At 30.1% G+C, this 19,148-nt stretch overlaps 2 protein-coding genes across 5 annotated transcripts in view; one reads left to right on the top strand and one right to left on the bottom strand.

Moving 5' to 3' along the window:
- LOC143238003 (uncharacterized) overlaps positions 1-10,687 on the top strand; it is a 42,416-nt gene extending 31,729 nt beyond the window's left edge. Inside the window, exon 2 of the transcript XR_013020372.1 lies at positions 10,558-10,687. The gene's annotated coding sequence lies outside the window, so the exon portion shown is untranslated. The remainder of the gene's footprint in view (positions 1-10,557) is intronic.
- Positions 1-19,148, bottom strand: part of LOC143238001 (uncharacterized) — an 86,969-nt gene that overhangs the window by 16,244 nt on the left and 51,577 nt on the right. For all 4 annotated transcript variants that reach the window (XM_076477862.1, XM_076477861.1, XM_076477863.1 and 1 more), the window contains exons 4-13: positions 18,847-18,882; positions 17,739-17,878; positions 17,186-17,359; positions 13,289-13,387; positions 10,602-10,704; positions 8,102-8,175; positions 5,480-5,598; positions 5,151-5,258; positions 1,291-1,368; positions 869-924 (exon numbers count right to left, since the gene is read on the bottom strand). In XM_076477862.1, coding sequence (XP_076333977.1) covers positions 869-924; positions 1,291-1,368; positions 5,151-5,258; positions 5,480-5,598; positions 8,102-8,175; positions 10,602-10,704; positions 13,289-13,387; positions 17,186-17,359; positions 17,739-17,878; positions 18,847-18,882 — 987 coding nt within the window. The remainder of the gene's footprint in view (positions 1-868; positions 925-1,290; positions 1,369-5,150; positions 5,259-5,479; positions 5,599-8,101; positions 8,176-10,601; positions 10,705-13,288; positions 13,388-17,185; positions 17,360-17,738; positions 17,879-18,846; positions 18,883-19,148) is intronic.

The raw sequence follows: 19,148 nt of genomic DNA, 5'->3' as shown, positions 1-19,148 counted from the left end.
CAGATTGATAAAAGCATCTCTCAGTGGTGTTGTAAAGGTTAAATAAAATCATTAGCTTTATTGCCTTATTACTTAGACAGAATATCTAGCAATAGTGTCTATAATATGTAGGAATAAGAGTTTATGAATGCACAAGTTCAGCTAGTGATATGGAATTTCAAGGAGGAAACAATAAAGACCTACATATTTACCAGATCCACACCTAGAAATGAGAATACCTTATGACACTAACATTAAGCCTTATATTAAATTCATATGTAAAAGTGTGAAATAATTATTTTGAAAGAATGTTAATTTATGCAATACTTGTTAGCATACAAGTGTACATCTTAGCTTACTCAAGACACAGGATTTTAAGACTTGAAGTATCCACCCTTACTTCCATATCACCTCTTTCATTGTCTAATCAGTAATAATGGAGAAACTGATAAGATTCTCACTCTCCTTATGTATAGTGTTAAAAAACTGCCTCAATCATATCTCAATGAAAATTTGTGTGCTTACAATTTTTCAGTATAAATAGAAGTTACCAAAAATGAAAACCAACATTCTCAATACCAAAAAATGCTATTTAGGTGATTTTATGGTTTTGAAAAAAAATAATCTTAATTTCAATGCAAATAATTAACTTGTATGTACATTCATTATAGTAATTAAAATCAAAACATTTTTTCCTTATTACAGAAAAAAAATATTTGAAATATAAGGTATTATTTCATGATTTGATTATCAAATATTTATAGTTATCTAACTTAGCACACAGAAAAGGGTACCAAATTAAACAGTTCATCTACTTCTGTAAAATTGTATTCAATTGTAAGTAAAACCATTTTGAATTAAAGAATCACAAAAATTCAGTAGGTATTACCTGGCATCATCAGTTTTGTCTTTTGTCCTCAACATTCTTACTTCTTCATTTACATGCTACATAATGAAACAAACAATGAATGCACTAACATTATAAAAATTATAATTACTACAAATGTTGTGTTAAAATAACGGTCACTATTATTAGGATTGACTGTTAAACAACTCTATTGTTATACTAACTCATCCTTGTATAACATCTTGTTTATCTTACTCTCAAAAGATCACTTCTACAAAAGTCTGCCATACAATGTCCTAATTTATCTCACTACCATGGAGGACACTTCAAAACAACTAATGATTCATTTCAATACAACTCAAATATCTTCAAAGAACTGTAAGAAATTACTTACATAATCCAAAAAATTTTAAAAATGAAGTTTTCTAATGCATATTGAAACTCCATACATAGCTGCTACCTACATGAAATTGTGACAATATTGTTTCTACTTGAGTGTAGAGATCAGACAATTGTGTGGTATGTGTAGTCATATCCTTCGCCTGTAAGAAAATAAAAGAAAGAATTAGATATCAGAAAGAGAAAAAATATTAACCTGTAACTTAGGCTTCTAATAAAATACTTCACACTTAAGAAATGTTGTACATAAATTTATTTTTTACAAAACAAAGAAATCAGATTAAAAATCTTCACAATGGTAAATTTTTAAGATTAATACTTTACGTAATCACTATAGAAGAAACTTCTCATTACAATATTGATTAAGTTTTAAAATAAGAAAAGAATGAAGACCCCAAAGTCCTACAAAAACAGTTTTAAACAAAATATCACTAGTTACATTCATAAAGGTACACACCATTGCTATGAGGTTTCTATTCATATCTGATATTTTTAAATAAATATATATGTTTTGATGAAATTATTTGACAATTTTTGAAATTTGGTGAAAATTACTGATGACACGAGGAAAATATACTAACAGCTTGAGGAAAATTGGCATTGCCAAACTTAACTTTAAAGGTTTCAAATTTGTAGTTCTGAAACCTACATGTCATCTCTCTCAAATGTTCATCCTAAAATCAAATAGAGCTTTACTGGCATACCTGTATCTGCCAAACCATCCATTTTGCCAATATTCAGAAAATGCTGGCCAATACTAAGTCAATAACTCTTCATCTTATCTCTATTATTAAACTAAATAAATCACAATATGAATTTGTTTAAAGCCTGTGAAAAATTTCTGCAACCACAATTTTGAATTTTGTTGGAAATATATTACTTAAGTTGTAAGACAATATTAGATTTAAGTTTGTACAAAAATATACAATCCTATATAGATATTTCATAAATTAATAGTTGAATTCCCTCTAAGATATAATGTACTGTTATTAGACAATCTCATTCCATTAACACAAGACCTGTACTTGTTATTATTCATAAGAAAGACAAATTTCCACATTGATTATTATCCAATGTGTATTCTTCTCCCCAAAAGACAGAGTGAGATTCAAGTTATCAGAATTATGAAAAGTTTCTTTTAAAAAAATGTTATTAGTTACTGTACAAAAAAGTAATAAAGGCACATCACTATTCTACGCTAACTATTACAAGGTTTTTCACTTGTAACAGTAATGTTACATATCCCAAGGAGATGCTAAGCAATTCTTGATAAATACCCAGTTTCCCAAAATGGGCATTTTTAGAGGAGTAACACCAATCTAATGATTAATCAAAAAGTCAGAGGTTGAGTTCTTTATTTCAGGGAATGGTGGCTATAGTTCTCAATATTTCATGTTGTTAACATCAATCTCTTCCTGATGTTGTCTCATCATTTCACTGGCTTCCCCTGGCTATTTCTCCTTTCCTGTTATTGTCAGTTTCTATCAGGAGATTATCTCCTAATATGTGTCCAGGATATCTCACCTGTTATCATTGGTTTCCATCAACAGACTTTCTCATAGTACATGTCCAGGATATCTCACCTGTTATTGATGGTTTTAATTAACTTTCTCTTATATATATCCAGGATTTCTCATTTCTTATTGATGACTTCCATCAGCAAACAACCTCCTTGTACTAACTGTCCAAGACATCTCACATGAGTTATTGTGGGTAACCATTCTTGTACCATTCTCCTTGTACTTAGTGTTGTTTATTATACTGAAGGTTTTCCAGAACAGCAAGACTTGTTTTGTTTGTACTGTTGTAATGAAGGTTTTCCACAAGTTATCTCACCTGTTGCTTTCCATCAACTTACTACATCCTTGTACTTCATACCTAAAAAATCTCAGTTGTTTACTCTGTGCCATTTGATATAATTACCTGTCCTGTTCACACAATCTAAAAACAGTTTTATTAGTCATCCTTTCAATACATTTAACCTGCATCATCCTTCTTACAAACTATGCTTCTACTGCCTTCATGTAGTCCAACTGTGCATGTTTCCCTAGCATATTACCACATACAACATCCTGTAACTAGACTTGAAGGTTATCGTTTTTAATTAAGAGATAAATCTCCACATAGTTGAAGGAGCTTCCAGTGATTTAAATCTTTCATTTGAATTTCTGTGTTGCACTTTCCAGTTTCCTCAGAACAACCATAAAATGTAGGTTTAAAGATGAAAATTCTTTAGTTTTAGTTATCACATCCTCAAACAGAAAGAAATGTTTATTCCTCTCATTATTACATCCTTAAAAGGGAAGAAGCATTTATCTTGATCAGGATTGCATCCATAAATGGGAAGAAGCATTTATTCCTCTCAGGATAACTTCAACTTCCTTAAAAGGAAAGAAGCATTTATTCCTCTCAGGATAACATCCTTAAAAGATAAGAAGCACTTATTTTACTCAGAATTAAAACTAAATTCTTTCTTCTTTACTGTGACTGTTATTCTGAACACAATTATTATTATTATTACTGATTTTTGTTGTTTTTTTTTAGTACGTTCAACTACCTTCAAAATAAGAAGAGTCAGTGTAGTTACTATTTTATTGATATTAATATCAAATTTCAAAAAATTGTTTAATGGAAACTATATCATCACAGAAGAAACTACTGTTTCTTAATAAGTACTCCGACCTAATTCATTTTAAATATTTCAGGAATGAAACTATGAAAATGATATATAGTCTTGAAAATTTGATCCATCATATCCACGTATTTTGAAACTATCCTTTCAACTAAAAGCCGATGTATTTAAAAATGAATAATTAAGCTGCTATTCAAACTTGAATGTAAATTTCATGTTTGGATACTTGTCAAACATAAAAAAAAAAATCTTCGATGCAGCTTTGTAACCAAAAAAAGATTAAATGAACTATACCTGAAAAGAAGAAACGAGACATTCTAAACACAAATAAATATTCTCCTAATGGAATGTTACTGTAGAGATTCTACACCAACATTTAATGTTGAAAATTTATTAAAAAACTATAATATGTTTCTAATAAGTACTAACAGCCTCAAAGGACTGTTCAACTTTTAGATTTCAAACTGTGTTATTACAGTGCAAGTTCTAACAGGACTAATTCTTAAGAAACACTTTCAGTAGTAATTGTAATCTTTCTTCAATTGTAACAAATGTTTCTGCAGTTTTATTTCCTTGTAAGAGCTAGATGTTTAAGTTCATATTTTTCACACCATTGTTTAACATGGGCCAAAGTATATGATAATAGTAGCTTTTAAAATTGTTTTATGTCTTACAAAGAAGTTCAAAGATTAATCGCTAAAGTTGTTTGTTTTTCTAGTATTACTTCTACAATGACATCTTCAGGTTTACAAATAGGTTTCTGCATTGATTACAACTGAACCAGTTTAATTTACATTGTTGACTAAATTCTACATTCTAATAATACATTTTAATTAGTTTTAAGGAATCAGATACCTCATACTTACAAATAATCTTATCTTTCAAAAACCTTAGACCTGTACTTCTTTACTGAGACTTGACTCACGAATTCAGTACAAATAAAGCTGAATTGGTAATGCTGTTTCTCTTCAAACTGTAAGCTGTTCATTTATATAACTACCCTCATATTAGATCTTAAAGAAATGTAGCACTGTTATAAACTACATCGATAATGTTAAGAGGCCTAATTTTTAAACATATTGCAGAAACACATATTTTTGAAATGTTAGATATTTAAGAGAAACTAGTACCTGTAATTTTCCTGCTAAATAATGATTTGTTCATTTATATAACCACTGTCAATTTGATCTTAAAGAAATGTAACACTGTTAAAAACTACATCTATGATACTCAGAGGTCTAATTTTTTAAACATTTTTCTGAAATGCTACAGATATTTATGAGAAACTAGTACCTGTTTGTGCCTGTAACTTTCCTGCTCAGTGACCATTTGTTTTGTCCAGTGATTTACTTCTTGTCTCAACACCTTTGACACTAAACTTTGGATCTCTTCTGTAGTTATCTACATATATATTAGTAAAAACAGAAATACTGTACAAAGTAGTTATGTATAATAGTTTAATGGACAAAATTATATTATGGCATTAAAATAACACCCAGGAAGCTTATTAGGCCACTCTCTATCTTATTCATTATGACTTTTATATATTACTCTTAAATGAAATCATTACATGTATATACTTGAAGAAAAAATAATCTTTGAAGATGTATAATTGTGCATACTTGTTGGTCAGATGTCTTCAGCTCCCTTTTTGGCCACATAAAGGACACACTGGATGATAACGAAGACAAAATACCAAGTGGACCAGATACCATATGTACCTCCTCCCCTTGCTCCAAGCCTGAAGGGGCCATAATGTCACATGGAGTGATAACAGGAAATACCATAGATAGCACAGAATGGAGAAAATGTTTGATGGCATAGAAAGGAAAGTGACATAGTTCAATAAAGCATGCAAACACTATGTTTATAATATAAGAAAAGCAGCATTAGACACATGCACAAGGAATGTTTTTAGCCATCTCAGTTTTATAGTCAGTAAACATGTTAGTAATGTACATTAAAAAAAGGAATGATTAATTCTGACAATCTTTAAGAAACATTGAAAATCATTGGTGACTAAAACATCTATAAACATACTTTTTGAAACAAAACAGACAAATACTTCACAAGTTACTTGACTATATTTTTCATTTAAAAGCATCAGTTACATTACCTGGTTACACATACATATCTTTTGTTACTTAATATCAAATGTTTTAAAACATCCTGCTTTCCTTTCTTACAACAAAAAATAACCATCAATAATAAAAAAAATACTTTATGAACATTAAGCACTAGCATTACTGAACAGTCATAAATTACTGAATTTAAAGCATCCACTGCTAGCTATCTTAGTGTAACCATGAATCCTATGTCATCTTCTGCTAGCTGTTTTAGTGTAACCATGAATCCTATGTCATCTGCAGATAGCTATCTTAATGTAACCATAAATTCTATGTCATCTGCTGCTAGCTGTTTTAGTGTAATCATGAATTTATGCATACTTGTACAGTTTTATACCCACTTGTACCTTTGAGACTTACTATGAAATAAGGATACTGTGTATAGTTTGTTTTTTTATATGTAAGGATAGAATACTGCTATTGAAAACAGCAAATTAGCAAATCAATTTACAAGTTCTTGTTGTCGCATGGCTATAGTCAACATAATTCAAAACCAAACATCAAGCCTCTACTGTCCTGAAACACACACGACGTGAAAGTGACACAAGTTCTTATTCAAATTACTTTAGATATTAATTAAGGCTAATGATGAGTGCAATCTGTATAAAGAAGAGTCTACTTATTAACAGATTGCCACAATTTAATCAAATAAGCCTAGAACTTGTTAACTAAGTTATAAAGCAAAGCTGATTGGTTTTAATAACTTAAATAGTTGTGTACAGAATAAACTTTAAAAAGCATATAGCTAAATAAGACACTAATCATTTCTGATTTTACACTGAATTTTAATAATTGATAAAAAATAAATGTAGTTGAGAACTGTCTGAATGTTTGTTGTTTTTAAAAGGAAATCCCATTTATTTAACTCCATGTTTAGTGAAATTAAATACAAGAGTGAGGTGCATCAATCTATATTCTATGAAAAAGTGAATAATATTGTACTAGAAAGGTAGCAACCTCTAATCCATGTCTATATATTTGAGTAAAGACATTCTAAAATAACTTCTGTAAATATTATAATTGTTTAGTACACTAGTAGTTAGCTACATAAAGTTTACAATAGAGCTACCTCAGTATTTCACAACTGTTACAAAACAAATTATTGAGTCAATTTACAAGATGTCTATAACAAAATGCACTCCTGCACAGCAGCATTGATCCAATAAGTTTTGAATATTCCATCCATTTTAATACAGGTTTAATTCAACTTGTTTGATACATGACACTTAGTTCATAAACATTCGTTAATTAAAATTTAACCAAAATAATTTTCTTAAAATTTTGAACAATTTAGAATCATAAGAGTTATGTAAAATAGGTTTAGCTAAATATCAGTATTTATTCCATTAAAGTTGTCTGAAATAAGCCCAAACGAAAATGTGAATTAAACTGAACACAATCTAAACAAACATTAGAAAAGTTATTCCACAATGATCAAATTAAAGAAATATAACTTTATTGTAATACATGTACTTCATGAAAACCACTAGAGAAAAAAAGATGATTAACTTCTGTAAAGGAAGGTAACTAAAATAATATAAATACTGAGACACAAATATACCTTCAACTGTAGAATCCTCACATATATCTTATTAAGTAGGTAAAACTATAAAACTTTTATTCCAAGTGTACATCATATTATGTCCACCTGGTGTGTTAATAAATTTAAATAACTTTAAATAATAATTAAGGTACTTATCCATTTTTGTTTTCTTATCTGCATTGTTATACTTGTATATGATGCTTAGTACATCCACAATAGCAAATAATGCTTACAAACAAAGATTGCTTATAAGTGCTGAGAACAACACAGAAGAAGCAGTGTGGTGAAATCATTGATTACATGTACAATTAAAAACATTTAAAACCAGAATGAAATATAGAGCTTATCTTTACCTTATAATATAAAGGTGTTCACATTTTTAAGGAACATGCAATTTCTTTCTAATGTTAAGAACACAAAGCACTAATATTTGTACACAAAACAATACAAAAATCACCAAAATTTAATTCAGATACAGAGCATTCTCTAAAGTGAATTAGTTTTATTAGCATTGTTGTGCCATTTAAGATCATTAGCTCAGAAATACTATATTCCAAAATGACAATTCAACGTACCACACAGATAGAGAAGTAAAAGAACCATAGGAAGTAATGTGAGAAGCAGGAATTTCCTGTTGACTCTTGAAAACCTGTTCAAAACAGATTGTATCATATTAACTCCTCATAACAGTTAGTGCTTATAAACCTTTGTTAAACTATTACTGACACAAAACCACACTTGAAAAAGTGAAAATCTTAAATCTCTTAATTCCCCACAGCATTTCTTATAATATTGTGTACTAAAATCATCTTTGTCTGATTTTGAAAACAATTACCCACAGATATGAAAAACAACATTTCACTAAAATAACCATATGTAGCATCAAAACACTTCAGTGATACATATTAAAAGTTAAAGACTTCACTTCAACAGTTAATGAAATCACTGTAACCACGGGCTAAAACTTGAGCTAACAAAACCAGAAAGCAATATTAATGGTAGGTAACTGCAGTTTCAATTTAAAATTAACAGTATTGGACTATCCAGTTTGTTTTTTGAATTTCACACAAAGCTACACGAGGGCTATCTGCACTAGCCAACCCTAATTTAGCAGAGTAAAACTAGAGGGAAGGCAGCTAGTCATCACCACCCACTGCCAACTCTTGGGCTCCTCTTTTACCAACAAACAGTGAGACTGGCCATAACATTACAATGCTCCCATAGCTGAAAGGGTGAGCATGTTTGGTGTGACAGGGATTCAAACCTGCGACCCTCAGATTACGAGTAGAGTGCCTTAACCACCTGACCATGCTGGGCCTGGACTTTCCAGAACAGAAAAAGAAAGCAAAAAAACACATACAGACCAAAGCCTTTTCAATATTTATAACAGCTAGAACAAATGCTGAGGTCTGATAAAAAGCAAGGAAGAAAAGAGATGGTCTTTAGATTTTAGGACATTCTTGACCTTGTTTTGTTTATTTGTTCTTGACAGGACAGCATTTTTTTGGTTTTATTTATAAATTATATACACCCATCTGTATGTTCCATTAGATGTAAATTAATATATTCTTTATTCCCATTTTTAGCAACCAAACTAGAAAATCAGTGAGACTGAAGATTTTATTACATGTATCTATAGGAAATATCTTTTTACTTGTCCCATTTCTGGATGTAAATTTTCAATTCTTGAGTTATTTTATACACCATTTACAGGTTGTTGTTTGGTAAGTGCTGTTCATAACATTTGACTCGGAGAGGACTCAAGAGTGAAAATAGATGTCACATTTGGTATGTCCATAATCAGTGAAGTTTGGTGAATTCAAAGTATGTGCAGGTCAAGAACTTTATGCATATATAGCTTGAACTAAATAAATATACATTAATCTTGCAAATGATGTCCTTGAAAGCAATGTATGTGTGATTGCAAGTGTAATGCAGAACACATTAGGTTTGCATTACTGTGAAGTTTTCATGGATAAATGGACATTTGAGTTCATTGTACCACTTACAGAATTGAAAAAGACCAGGAACTATGTGGGAAATTCAGAGTTGTTCTGACAATCTGTGCTCAGCATTTATATAGTAGGAAAACAGTCCCAAAACAAAATGCTGTCACATGACTTTTAAAAGTTCAAATATTTTGCATACAAAATAGAAGCATCATCTCCAACTATTGATTTTTATTATTATTTCTTCAAACTTTAGTTTGCATCTGTGAAAAAAAATTCTACAGCATGGTAATTTTCTGGTAACAAGTTAGTAAACTGAAAAAAGACAAACATTTTATAAAACCAATAAACAACATTATTTACACTGATTACTTATGTCTGTCACCACAAAATCAATGTAGAATTCAATAAGTGGTGTACTGTTCCTCCTCTGAAATATTCTTTTAAATACTATCTAGTCTAAGTTACTATACACAAAGGTTACCTTCTGTCTCACTACAATTTCTTTTATATCTATTTACCCACATCCAATATAGCAAGGTTGATAAAATATCAAACTTTTTTTTTTAAAGTAGTTTTACTTGATGGAAGTTGCTAATACAGTATCCAATGATTGGTTTTCTCATTAAAATTAAAGGCATTCTTGCCTAATTTTGAAAAAAATTTCCTTTTCATGTAAAGAGCAGAATTTCACTGAAATAATCATAGGTAACAGCCAAACAAATAATAGTGAATAAAAGTACCATAACCATAGACTAAATCTTGAGTTAACAAAACAAAAAGGCAAAGTTAATGATGAGTTGATAGTTGCAATTTAATATCCACAGTGCTGTTGTTGTTGTTGTTTTATATTCTGCATTATAATGTAAAATACTGGACTTGGGTAATATATAGTTAATCTGATGTGTCAGTAACCAAGAAGATATCCTGTGGTTTTCAAAGTGACAGAGTAAAAAATTTAAAGTTTTTAGATCAATGTTTCACTGTTTAAAGAATTAAGTTAACTTTAAAAACAAAATGTCTCTTTTTTTCAAATTTTAATCACCTGGAAGATTGTATGTAAATTAACAGCTTCTTTCTAGGCTCTACAAACTACAACAACAGTGTTATCTTCACAAGTTCTTACCTGGAAAGAAACCACGTATCCAACAGAAGAACATGAGAGACTAATTTGTACAGATGTATCCATATATAATGCCACAACCACCTAGCTTTCTCTGCTAACCATTCTAAAACGTAGAAATGGTCATGTATAATGGTAAATTAATAACTTTATAAAACATTAAACAGTTTATACCATCATAAAACAAAAAATAGTCTATGTGCACATGTGGAAGTCAAAATGTGCATGTCACAACCTTTTAAGGAGTTGTATTCAAACTTACTTAAATAACTGTTATCAACACACATCAATAAATGTGAAACCAAAACTGGACTATAATTAAAACTTCAATAAAAGGTTTAATTTCTTCTTTTTATAAAAAAAAAAGTTTAAATAAATCATCAATCTTCACTGCTGTGTATCATCCGACACGTTCAGGGTCCAAATTGCCCACTTCAGAATTTCTTTCTACCACTATATGTTCTTCTAAGTTTTCCACAAATTACACACACGAGCTATAAATATTCCCTAGCTAGTATAAAATTAGTCTTCAAGCTGCTTCTTTTTCTGAAATACAGACAAATAAGTGATACACAGGTGCTTTACCCTTCATATCACATTCTATCTTTCAAAACCATGTCAGTAATTCTGACATTTTCTACTGGATTATTTATAATCAACTGAGAATATTTTGTTTTATGATTATTCTAAGGGTTTAGATTGCTCAGGGAACATTTGTCCTCAGTTAGTTTGTCATTGTCTGAGTTTAGCTTAACCAACTAACAGTAACTACCCCATTTACAGCTTAATTAGAAAACCAATTAAACTATAATAGTTTTAGACGATTTTTTTTGTATTAGCTAATTTATTTTTAGTGTAAATTTTATATTTTAATTTTAAAAAGGCATTTGTGAGACAACACAAGCATTAAATAAAAAAATACTTCACAGTTAAGAGTATAAAAAACTTGAAAAGACAAAATTCCAGATATAAGAACTAAACTTACGTTTGATTTACAAATGTCTTTTATTTACTGTTCCAAATTATTTTATTTTTTGAATTAAGCACAAAGCTATACAATGGGCTATCTGTGCTCTTCCCACCACGGGTATCAAAACCTGAATTTTAGCATTGTAAGTCTGCAGACATACCACTGAGCCACTGGGGGGGCTACCATTCCAAAAGTGACTAAAATTGGGGGGGAGGGGGGAGGATTTCATCTCGTATTTTTCACTAGTCTGACAGGTTAGAGTGGAGACATTGAGAGATAAAGATTTACCAAAAAAATTATATTCATTTAGGAGGTCCTACAGATTATGTAAGTAAAATATATGGAAACTGCAAGATAAAAAAAGTCTTACCTACACAAGTCAAGGTTTTAATCAGATTAACTCAGTAAAATCACAAACAAATCTTCAGCCAAAACACTTGAAGTTTCAATTTTTTTATGTGAAACATACTTGTAATGTTTACTAAAAACTCTCTGAGCTTCATGAAGATACAAAACATTTATTTAGAAGTATAGTACACATTAATTCTACAAACTCTACAGGTTGGGCCAGGTCTAACAGATCCTGTGCAAGTAGGGTTAATACAGGTCTTTATAAGATTACCCCATTAAGTAAATATAAATAAACCACATGGAAATTTTGTGAAATATGTTAAGAAAAAAACAAACAATCTTTTAACTTTAATTTTATTAATTCATTGACACACTCATCAAATTTTCATCTGCAAGAGAAAACCAAAAGTTCCTATGTCTTTTCAAAGATACTTTGTGGCTGTCTTCAGATTTTGGCTATACATTTCAAACTAAGGATATATGTTTGTCAGGCAAGTAAATAAGAAATTAAATTACGTCAATCAAACTTAAATTAACAGCATTGTTAATATGATTACATTGTGGTGGTTGCAGCCACTGTTTATGAAAAAATAAAAAATTGGTTTTGTAAGTATCAAGTTCACAAATCAATAAAATGAGTCTTGTTAATTGATTACCACGTACACGTAAGAACATAATAAATCATTACTTTTATACAATAATTTATCAGAAACTGTGCATACAAACTAACCTAGTATATCAAAAAAATCTACACATTAATTCCACCTAAATGAAAACAAACTGAAATTTTCTTCATATTTTGTCTTTTAAACACATATCATAATGAACCACAAGACAGATTTATATTCTGATGGATGTCTCATAATTATACTATTCACATCCTGAGTGTACATAATTAATTTGTTTTATAACTCACAAAACATCACATTGCATCATGCATTGAACAAAATTCTTCCTGGACTGATTGGCTAAAACCGAACAAAGGACATCACTCCATTTTGTTTATTCATAAAGACTTCAAGGTTTTGTGCAAATGCAAGACTGTGCATTTCAACAGTTTCTTGAGATTTTTTTTTAATATTACCAGCAAAGATGAGAAACACAACAAGTAAACTTTACAAACTACATTTCATTAATTACAACCTAGGTCTATGTGCCTATTATGAGAAGCAGGTGGTCTTAATTACTCAACAAAACTTGTGATCCAAGATGAAGTGTCATTGAACTCTGTTTACAAAATAACAACAAGTCCAAAAGTTTTATAATCTGTAGTAAGTAAAACATTATTATTAATAGGTAAGATGGATATGTCTATAGCTGAAGGCATCACAAGTTCTACTATACTAAGTATAAGAGAAACAATCTTTACCTCTAAGTGTGTACTGAGATACAGGTTTGATGCTGTTAAATGTTCCTCCTTTGTGTTCATTGCTTACATTTACTTTAGAATCCTGTTCTTCCCCTACACCTGCATAAAAAGATAGACAAAGACTAACTTGATAAACTTCTATAAATACATCACAAACACTTTCCAGTAACTTGTTATCAACAACATATCAATTTTCAGAGATCAAACATAAACTAAGGTGGAATCCAAGAACCTGAATAATATGGCTGCATTAAAAGTATATCAAGATTCAAAGATCAAACAAAAGATATGGTGGAATCAAAGAACAAAAATAAGGCTATTTCAGTAACATATCAAAATTAAGAAAACAACTTGAAGTTAACATTTTCCTTGCATGAAAATCTATCAAATACATACTCATTTCTAACAAAACAGCTTGATTCCTTTGACTTCTGCTTATACGATCTGCATGGTTTGGCATTATCACGTGTACCAAATATTGGATAGTTATAAGTCTAGGAAGGCTTGACAAGTCAACTCAGCCAACTCACTTCCTGTAAACGAATGCAGGTGTGATAGAAATCCTTCCAAGAAATGGCAAATTGAAGCCAATCATTCACGTATTAATGGTACCTCTACTCTGCTTTTATTCATGAACGTGGTGGGCATATGCCCCTATCAATATATATAAAAAGCAGAAATGAAACCAAAAGTAAAAGCACAAAACTGGAAAACTCAATCCCAATGATTCAAACAAGAAACCATGCAGGATTTGGAATGGAGGGGTGTAGCATTACAATGTTGACTATGGGTATTCACAAGACATAATTTCTGATCTTCTTGGAGAGCATAAAGAGATGAAAGTAATAACCTAGAATGGGGTGGATACTCTCTCTTATCTGGCATTCTTGACCAAGAGATTTGAGAAAATGAACAGAGGAAAAGGAGAGAAGCAGAGAGATATGTCACATACGAGACTCAGAAGAAACCAAATGTCAGCTGAAAATGGAGCTCTAAGGCTGCCTAAGAGAGAGAGAGGGATAGGCTCCTAGAGGGCGAGTCCTAATAATGTAGTTGCCAACAAGACACACAACGACCTGTATGTTGGGAAGTTGGAAGGTCAGAGGAGGAGACTAAGAAACTGAAATGGGAAAGAGTTTTCAACAATCATGTCTAGGTTAGCTAACATGAAGTTGTCTTTACAAAATTCAAAAAAGTAGTATGATGTAACACAGACTATTCCAGAAGTAAAAAGTGACAGTATGGAATATTTATATATGTAGTATGATGTAACACAGACTATTCCAGAAGTAAAAAGTGACAGTATGGATTATTTATATATGCATTGTTTCTCAACATTCTGAAAAATGTGAAATATTTCAGAGTATACTACAATATTCTAAAATATGCCAGAATATTTCATAATAATATACTAGAACATTCTTGAATAACTTACAACCTTCTAGAATTTGTAGATATAGCAAAAGTGATAAAGTTTTAATTACTTTGAACAACCCTTGTATGTTATTAGGTCTGAATAAAACCTGGTGTAAATTACTTACTATACATTGGAACAAAATGAGGGATAAAAACTGAAAATCAAAAGTCAAAAAGTAAGAACCACCCTAATATCAATCTATGCACACTTAGCAGTTTCTTACCAATAACAAACATACAATCCACCTTTTCAGTTGTTCTAGCTACTAAACAATTAGCAAATTTGCAGGTTTACCTAATAGAGATTTAACTTTTGTGAAAATTAACATTTTTTTACATAGAACATCAAAATTAACTAATCCAAAACACTAGAGAATAAAAAAACTACCCATAAAACCTTGCAGAATCTCAGTTTGAGACAAATATGGTTATGTATAATACGATACCACAAAATGATGATTTACAATTATGCTAAGAAATTTTAATTTCAAAATAAATCATTACATGCACACAAACAGAAAAAGAAAAAAGAAACTTAAGTTTCACCAAAACATACAATAAAAACAGATACAAAAAGTTAGAAGTTTATTATCTCCACTACATCATATAAAATTATCTCTATACAAGAACAAGTATTTTCAAAACCTTTTAATATACTACTTAAAACTTTCTAGTGTTGAAATGTATAAAAACTGTAATAAATAATAAGTTAGAAAAACAATACTGTAGAGGAATTCCAAAAAAATTCTGAAAGTTTATTCTACAATTTTCAGCAAGGTTTTTCTTTGTTGCAAACTTTGATTTCCATCACTGAAATTCTTTAATATCACTTTAGAACTACCTGTCTGCTTTTTCAAACAATATAAGCATAGAATAATATGTCTTTGCAGAATACAAGTCTTAAAATTGACCATAATCAACCTACGCTAACAGTCCTACAAAATGCACTTATCTACGATTTGGTCACTCTTATTTCATCATTATCTTATACTTCGGTCACTGTTCAGTTGCTACTGAACAAATCCAGATCAATATTAAGTTTTTATATTAATAGGCCCCTCATGAGTTGGTGGGGGACATTTTTTGTTGGAAAAAACTATCAAATCTGGTTTTTCTCAATTGTAAATTTATATTGGTTAAAAAGAAGGCTTTCCCACACTCTTTTGTCATTGATGTGTTGAAGAGAGATTTGAAGTGGACAGGTTACAAAATCGATCAGAGCATCACAACTTAATAACCAAGAACAAGAAACGTGAAAGCCCCTAACTGATATGCAGATATATTTAGGAACCATTTAGAACCACCTTGGTAGATACTGTGTAGCTAGTTAAGTATAATATTATGCCTTTACCAAAGTGTTCCTGACTGCTCATCCTACTACTGACTACTGTGATGCTTCAAACTTCCCTACAGAATTACAGGTGAAATAATTCATATCATTCAATTGGAAGCTAAATATAAAAAGATGACAGCAGAAGCATAAGAGGTTGGCATTTGTTTATTTTATGATTGACATTTGAATCTGCATATCCCTGCCTGGCCCTGATATGTCCTGTTTGTTTTTATGCATTGCCAACAATCATCATTGACATACTTTCATTTCCAACAATTTGTTGCTGATTTGTCATCACCTTCACTTCCATGATGATAACATTCTTCTATTCAGCTTAAATAGAATGACAACCTTTCTGAAAATCTTAATCTTAAGAAGGGTGAAGGAGGACTGCTTAGTCTTTGACCACTTTTGATTATTAATTTTTTCCTCAAGGATAATTAATGTTACATCAAACCAACCGTCAGAAAGAAAAGAAAGAAAATTTATGATGATGACAGTGTGGCCCTATTTGATATATACTGAATTTACTCTCAGCAAGTAGACTTTAGTACTAACTAGTATGGAGACTTGAAAATGCTTTATTTCACTTAAAAGATTTATCAGTTAAAAAAAGAACTTGTTTTGAAAAGGTATGTCCAAAACCACCCACTTTGGGAGTTTCTAGATTAAAATGAGTTAATATTCAACAAATTGTAAAATAAAAACTGTGACTGCTGAGGGATGTGTTAAAAAGATTGTCTAGTCTACAGTTATTCATACAATTACTCAGTATTTAAACTCTGATTTCTCAGTTATCGCTACATAAAATATCATCACCATCTTTACAGTTAGATTCAACATTCAGTTTATTGACTTTTGCTGGGGAAAAAGCAATTGAATTTAAACAAAAAGTCAGACAGCCTCAAACACTTGTTTTCTATATTAAAAGAATACAATAGTTACTTGTACATAAAATTTTCTCCAGCTACTTTCTAAGCTATATATACATGTATAAAGCTCCCACGAATAACATTTCTTTATCATAAACTCAGCTAGACTGATGAGAGCTGACACAACTGCAGGTCACTAATCCAAGAGTTGTTTACATATATGACAACATACAATTAATTTTAGAATCTAAATCAATACAAGAAGATTAAACTTACCATATATATAATCCAGTTTTTTAAAGATTTTAGCATGCTCCTTGTTTCTATGACGATTGGAAAGATTGTACTTCTGTTTTCTACTATCAAAGCTATAAGTTGAAAACATCCCTAACTTATTGGAGTTGTGAATTTCATTTTCACTTTGGAATCTTTCAGTTTTACTTTTCACACCTAGAAAACACAATAATATCATTTTATGAAAGATTAAAAAGATTTGACTTGACAAGGAGCTTTTTTCAGTTACTCGAAATATGATATTCAGCTTCATACTAAGAACCAAACTTACTTTTAATTTTCACATTGCTACTTAAAATAAACCACTAATATTAAAGATGAGTCTTACTTAAAACCAAATATACATTTCAAAATTGAAATAAAGGAAATATTACATTTTGTTACAAATTTATTAATGCAAATAAAACAAAAGTTTTCACTTTGGAGCAGAGCAGTTATTGTTCAGGAAAATATTTCATCCATAAACATCACAAAGCAAGAAATATGAGAAAATACTGAATTCTTCATTCCCTGAATACATTTTAGATTGTCCTACCTCTTGTGGCTTGACTGTGTCCACTCCCATCAAGTTCTGTAGGAGAGAGTGATGATGAACTACGAGTGAAGTGAAGACGACAACGCGACATGTTAGGACTTTCGTAATCCTCTGTTCTAACACTAGTACAATAACTTGCACTGTAAAAAAAATAATGTATCATGAGAGAGAATCTACATAATAGTGCCATTATTTTTCTTTGTAATTTAAAAGAAAAGATAAACTTTATCAACATCAATAACCTTAAAGAATATATTTCTCCAATGAATGTTTTCCACTACACATTTACTATTAAACTATATACCATCTTCACCTTATGTAGCTTGTAGTTGACTAAATGTTAACATCAAAATAAGTAATTTAACCAATATACAATACATTTTTTGTATCTATATATAGATAATACACTTTTGCCACTACACTAACCGAAGTCTTACACAAGGAAATATTTAACCAGTTTTTCACCCAGTTATTAAAAAGCCAGATTTCAAATAACCAGTTCCACAGCTCTAACAGTCATACAGATTACAACAAAATGACTTACACTTTTAAAGATCTTAAACTAAACTCTGTCAGTACATTTACCTGTTTATTAATACACACACAAGTTATTACTTAACATCTGATAGAACTTATTAGGAAAGGACATCTGAATAAAGATTTTATAATTCTTTTGTAACAGTAAATTACTGCAGTTTTTCATTTTTATAATTTTGTGAAAAATAATATTTACTTCAAAGTCTACAAATTTAAAAAGCAAAATCTTTTTTAAAAAATGCTTGAATAAATTATCCATATGTTTTAGTTTTTCTATATTTTCATGGAATGACAAGTTAAATGCACTTCAAATCAATAAACCTAACAAAGAGAGTGTGTGTTTTTTTTATAGCAAAGCAATTTGGGGCAATCTGCTGTGTCTAACGTTGTAAATCCAGAGACTTACTACTGTTCAAATGGGGGACCATAACAATCAAATCTGTTTTTAATTTTTACTTTTAAAGAATATCAACATACTTCTTAATATCATGAAAAATGTTCTTACTATATATAAAAGAGCATAAAAATTAGAAAATACTTTGTTGAAATCTCTAGTAACGTCAGAACTTACCTTGCAGCATAAGTATAGCCAGTTTTTATGTCATCTCTGGAATCATGAAATAAAATAAATTTTTAAAATACGATAATGTAATTCTGATCTTTTTTTTTTTTAATTGACACAGGAATATACGTGTTAAAATAATAGGCACTTGTATTGTCAGTGTGCACAAAATTTAGCATAATGTATATTAAATCGAAGACTTAGAAAAACAAGAATATTTAAGTAACAATTGTCAATTATACATGAATTATCTAAGATGTATTCAAAAATATTAGTGATGTTAGAATTCATACACTGATCCAGCCACACAT

Source organism: Tachypleus tridentatus, chromosome 13 (assembly GCF_004210375.1).
Source record: "Tachypleus tridentatus isolate NWPU-2018 chromosome 13, ASM421037v1, whole genome shotgun sequence".
Taxonomy (NCBI): Eukaryota; Metazoa; Arthropoda; class Merostomata; order Xiphosura; family Limulidae; genus Tachypleus; species Tachypleus tridentatus.
This window is presented reverse-complemented; position numbering and strand designations above follow the sequence as displayed.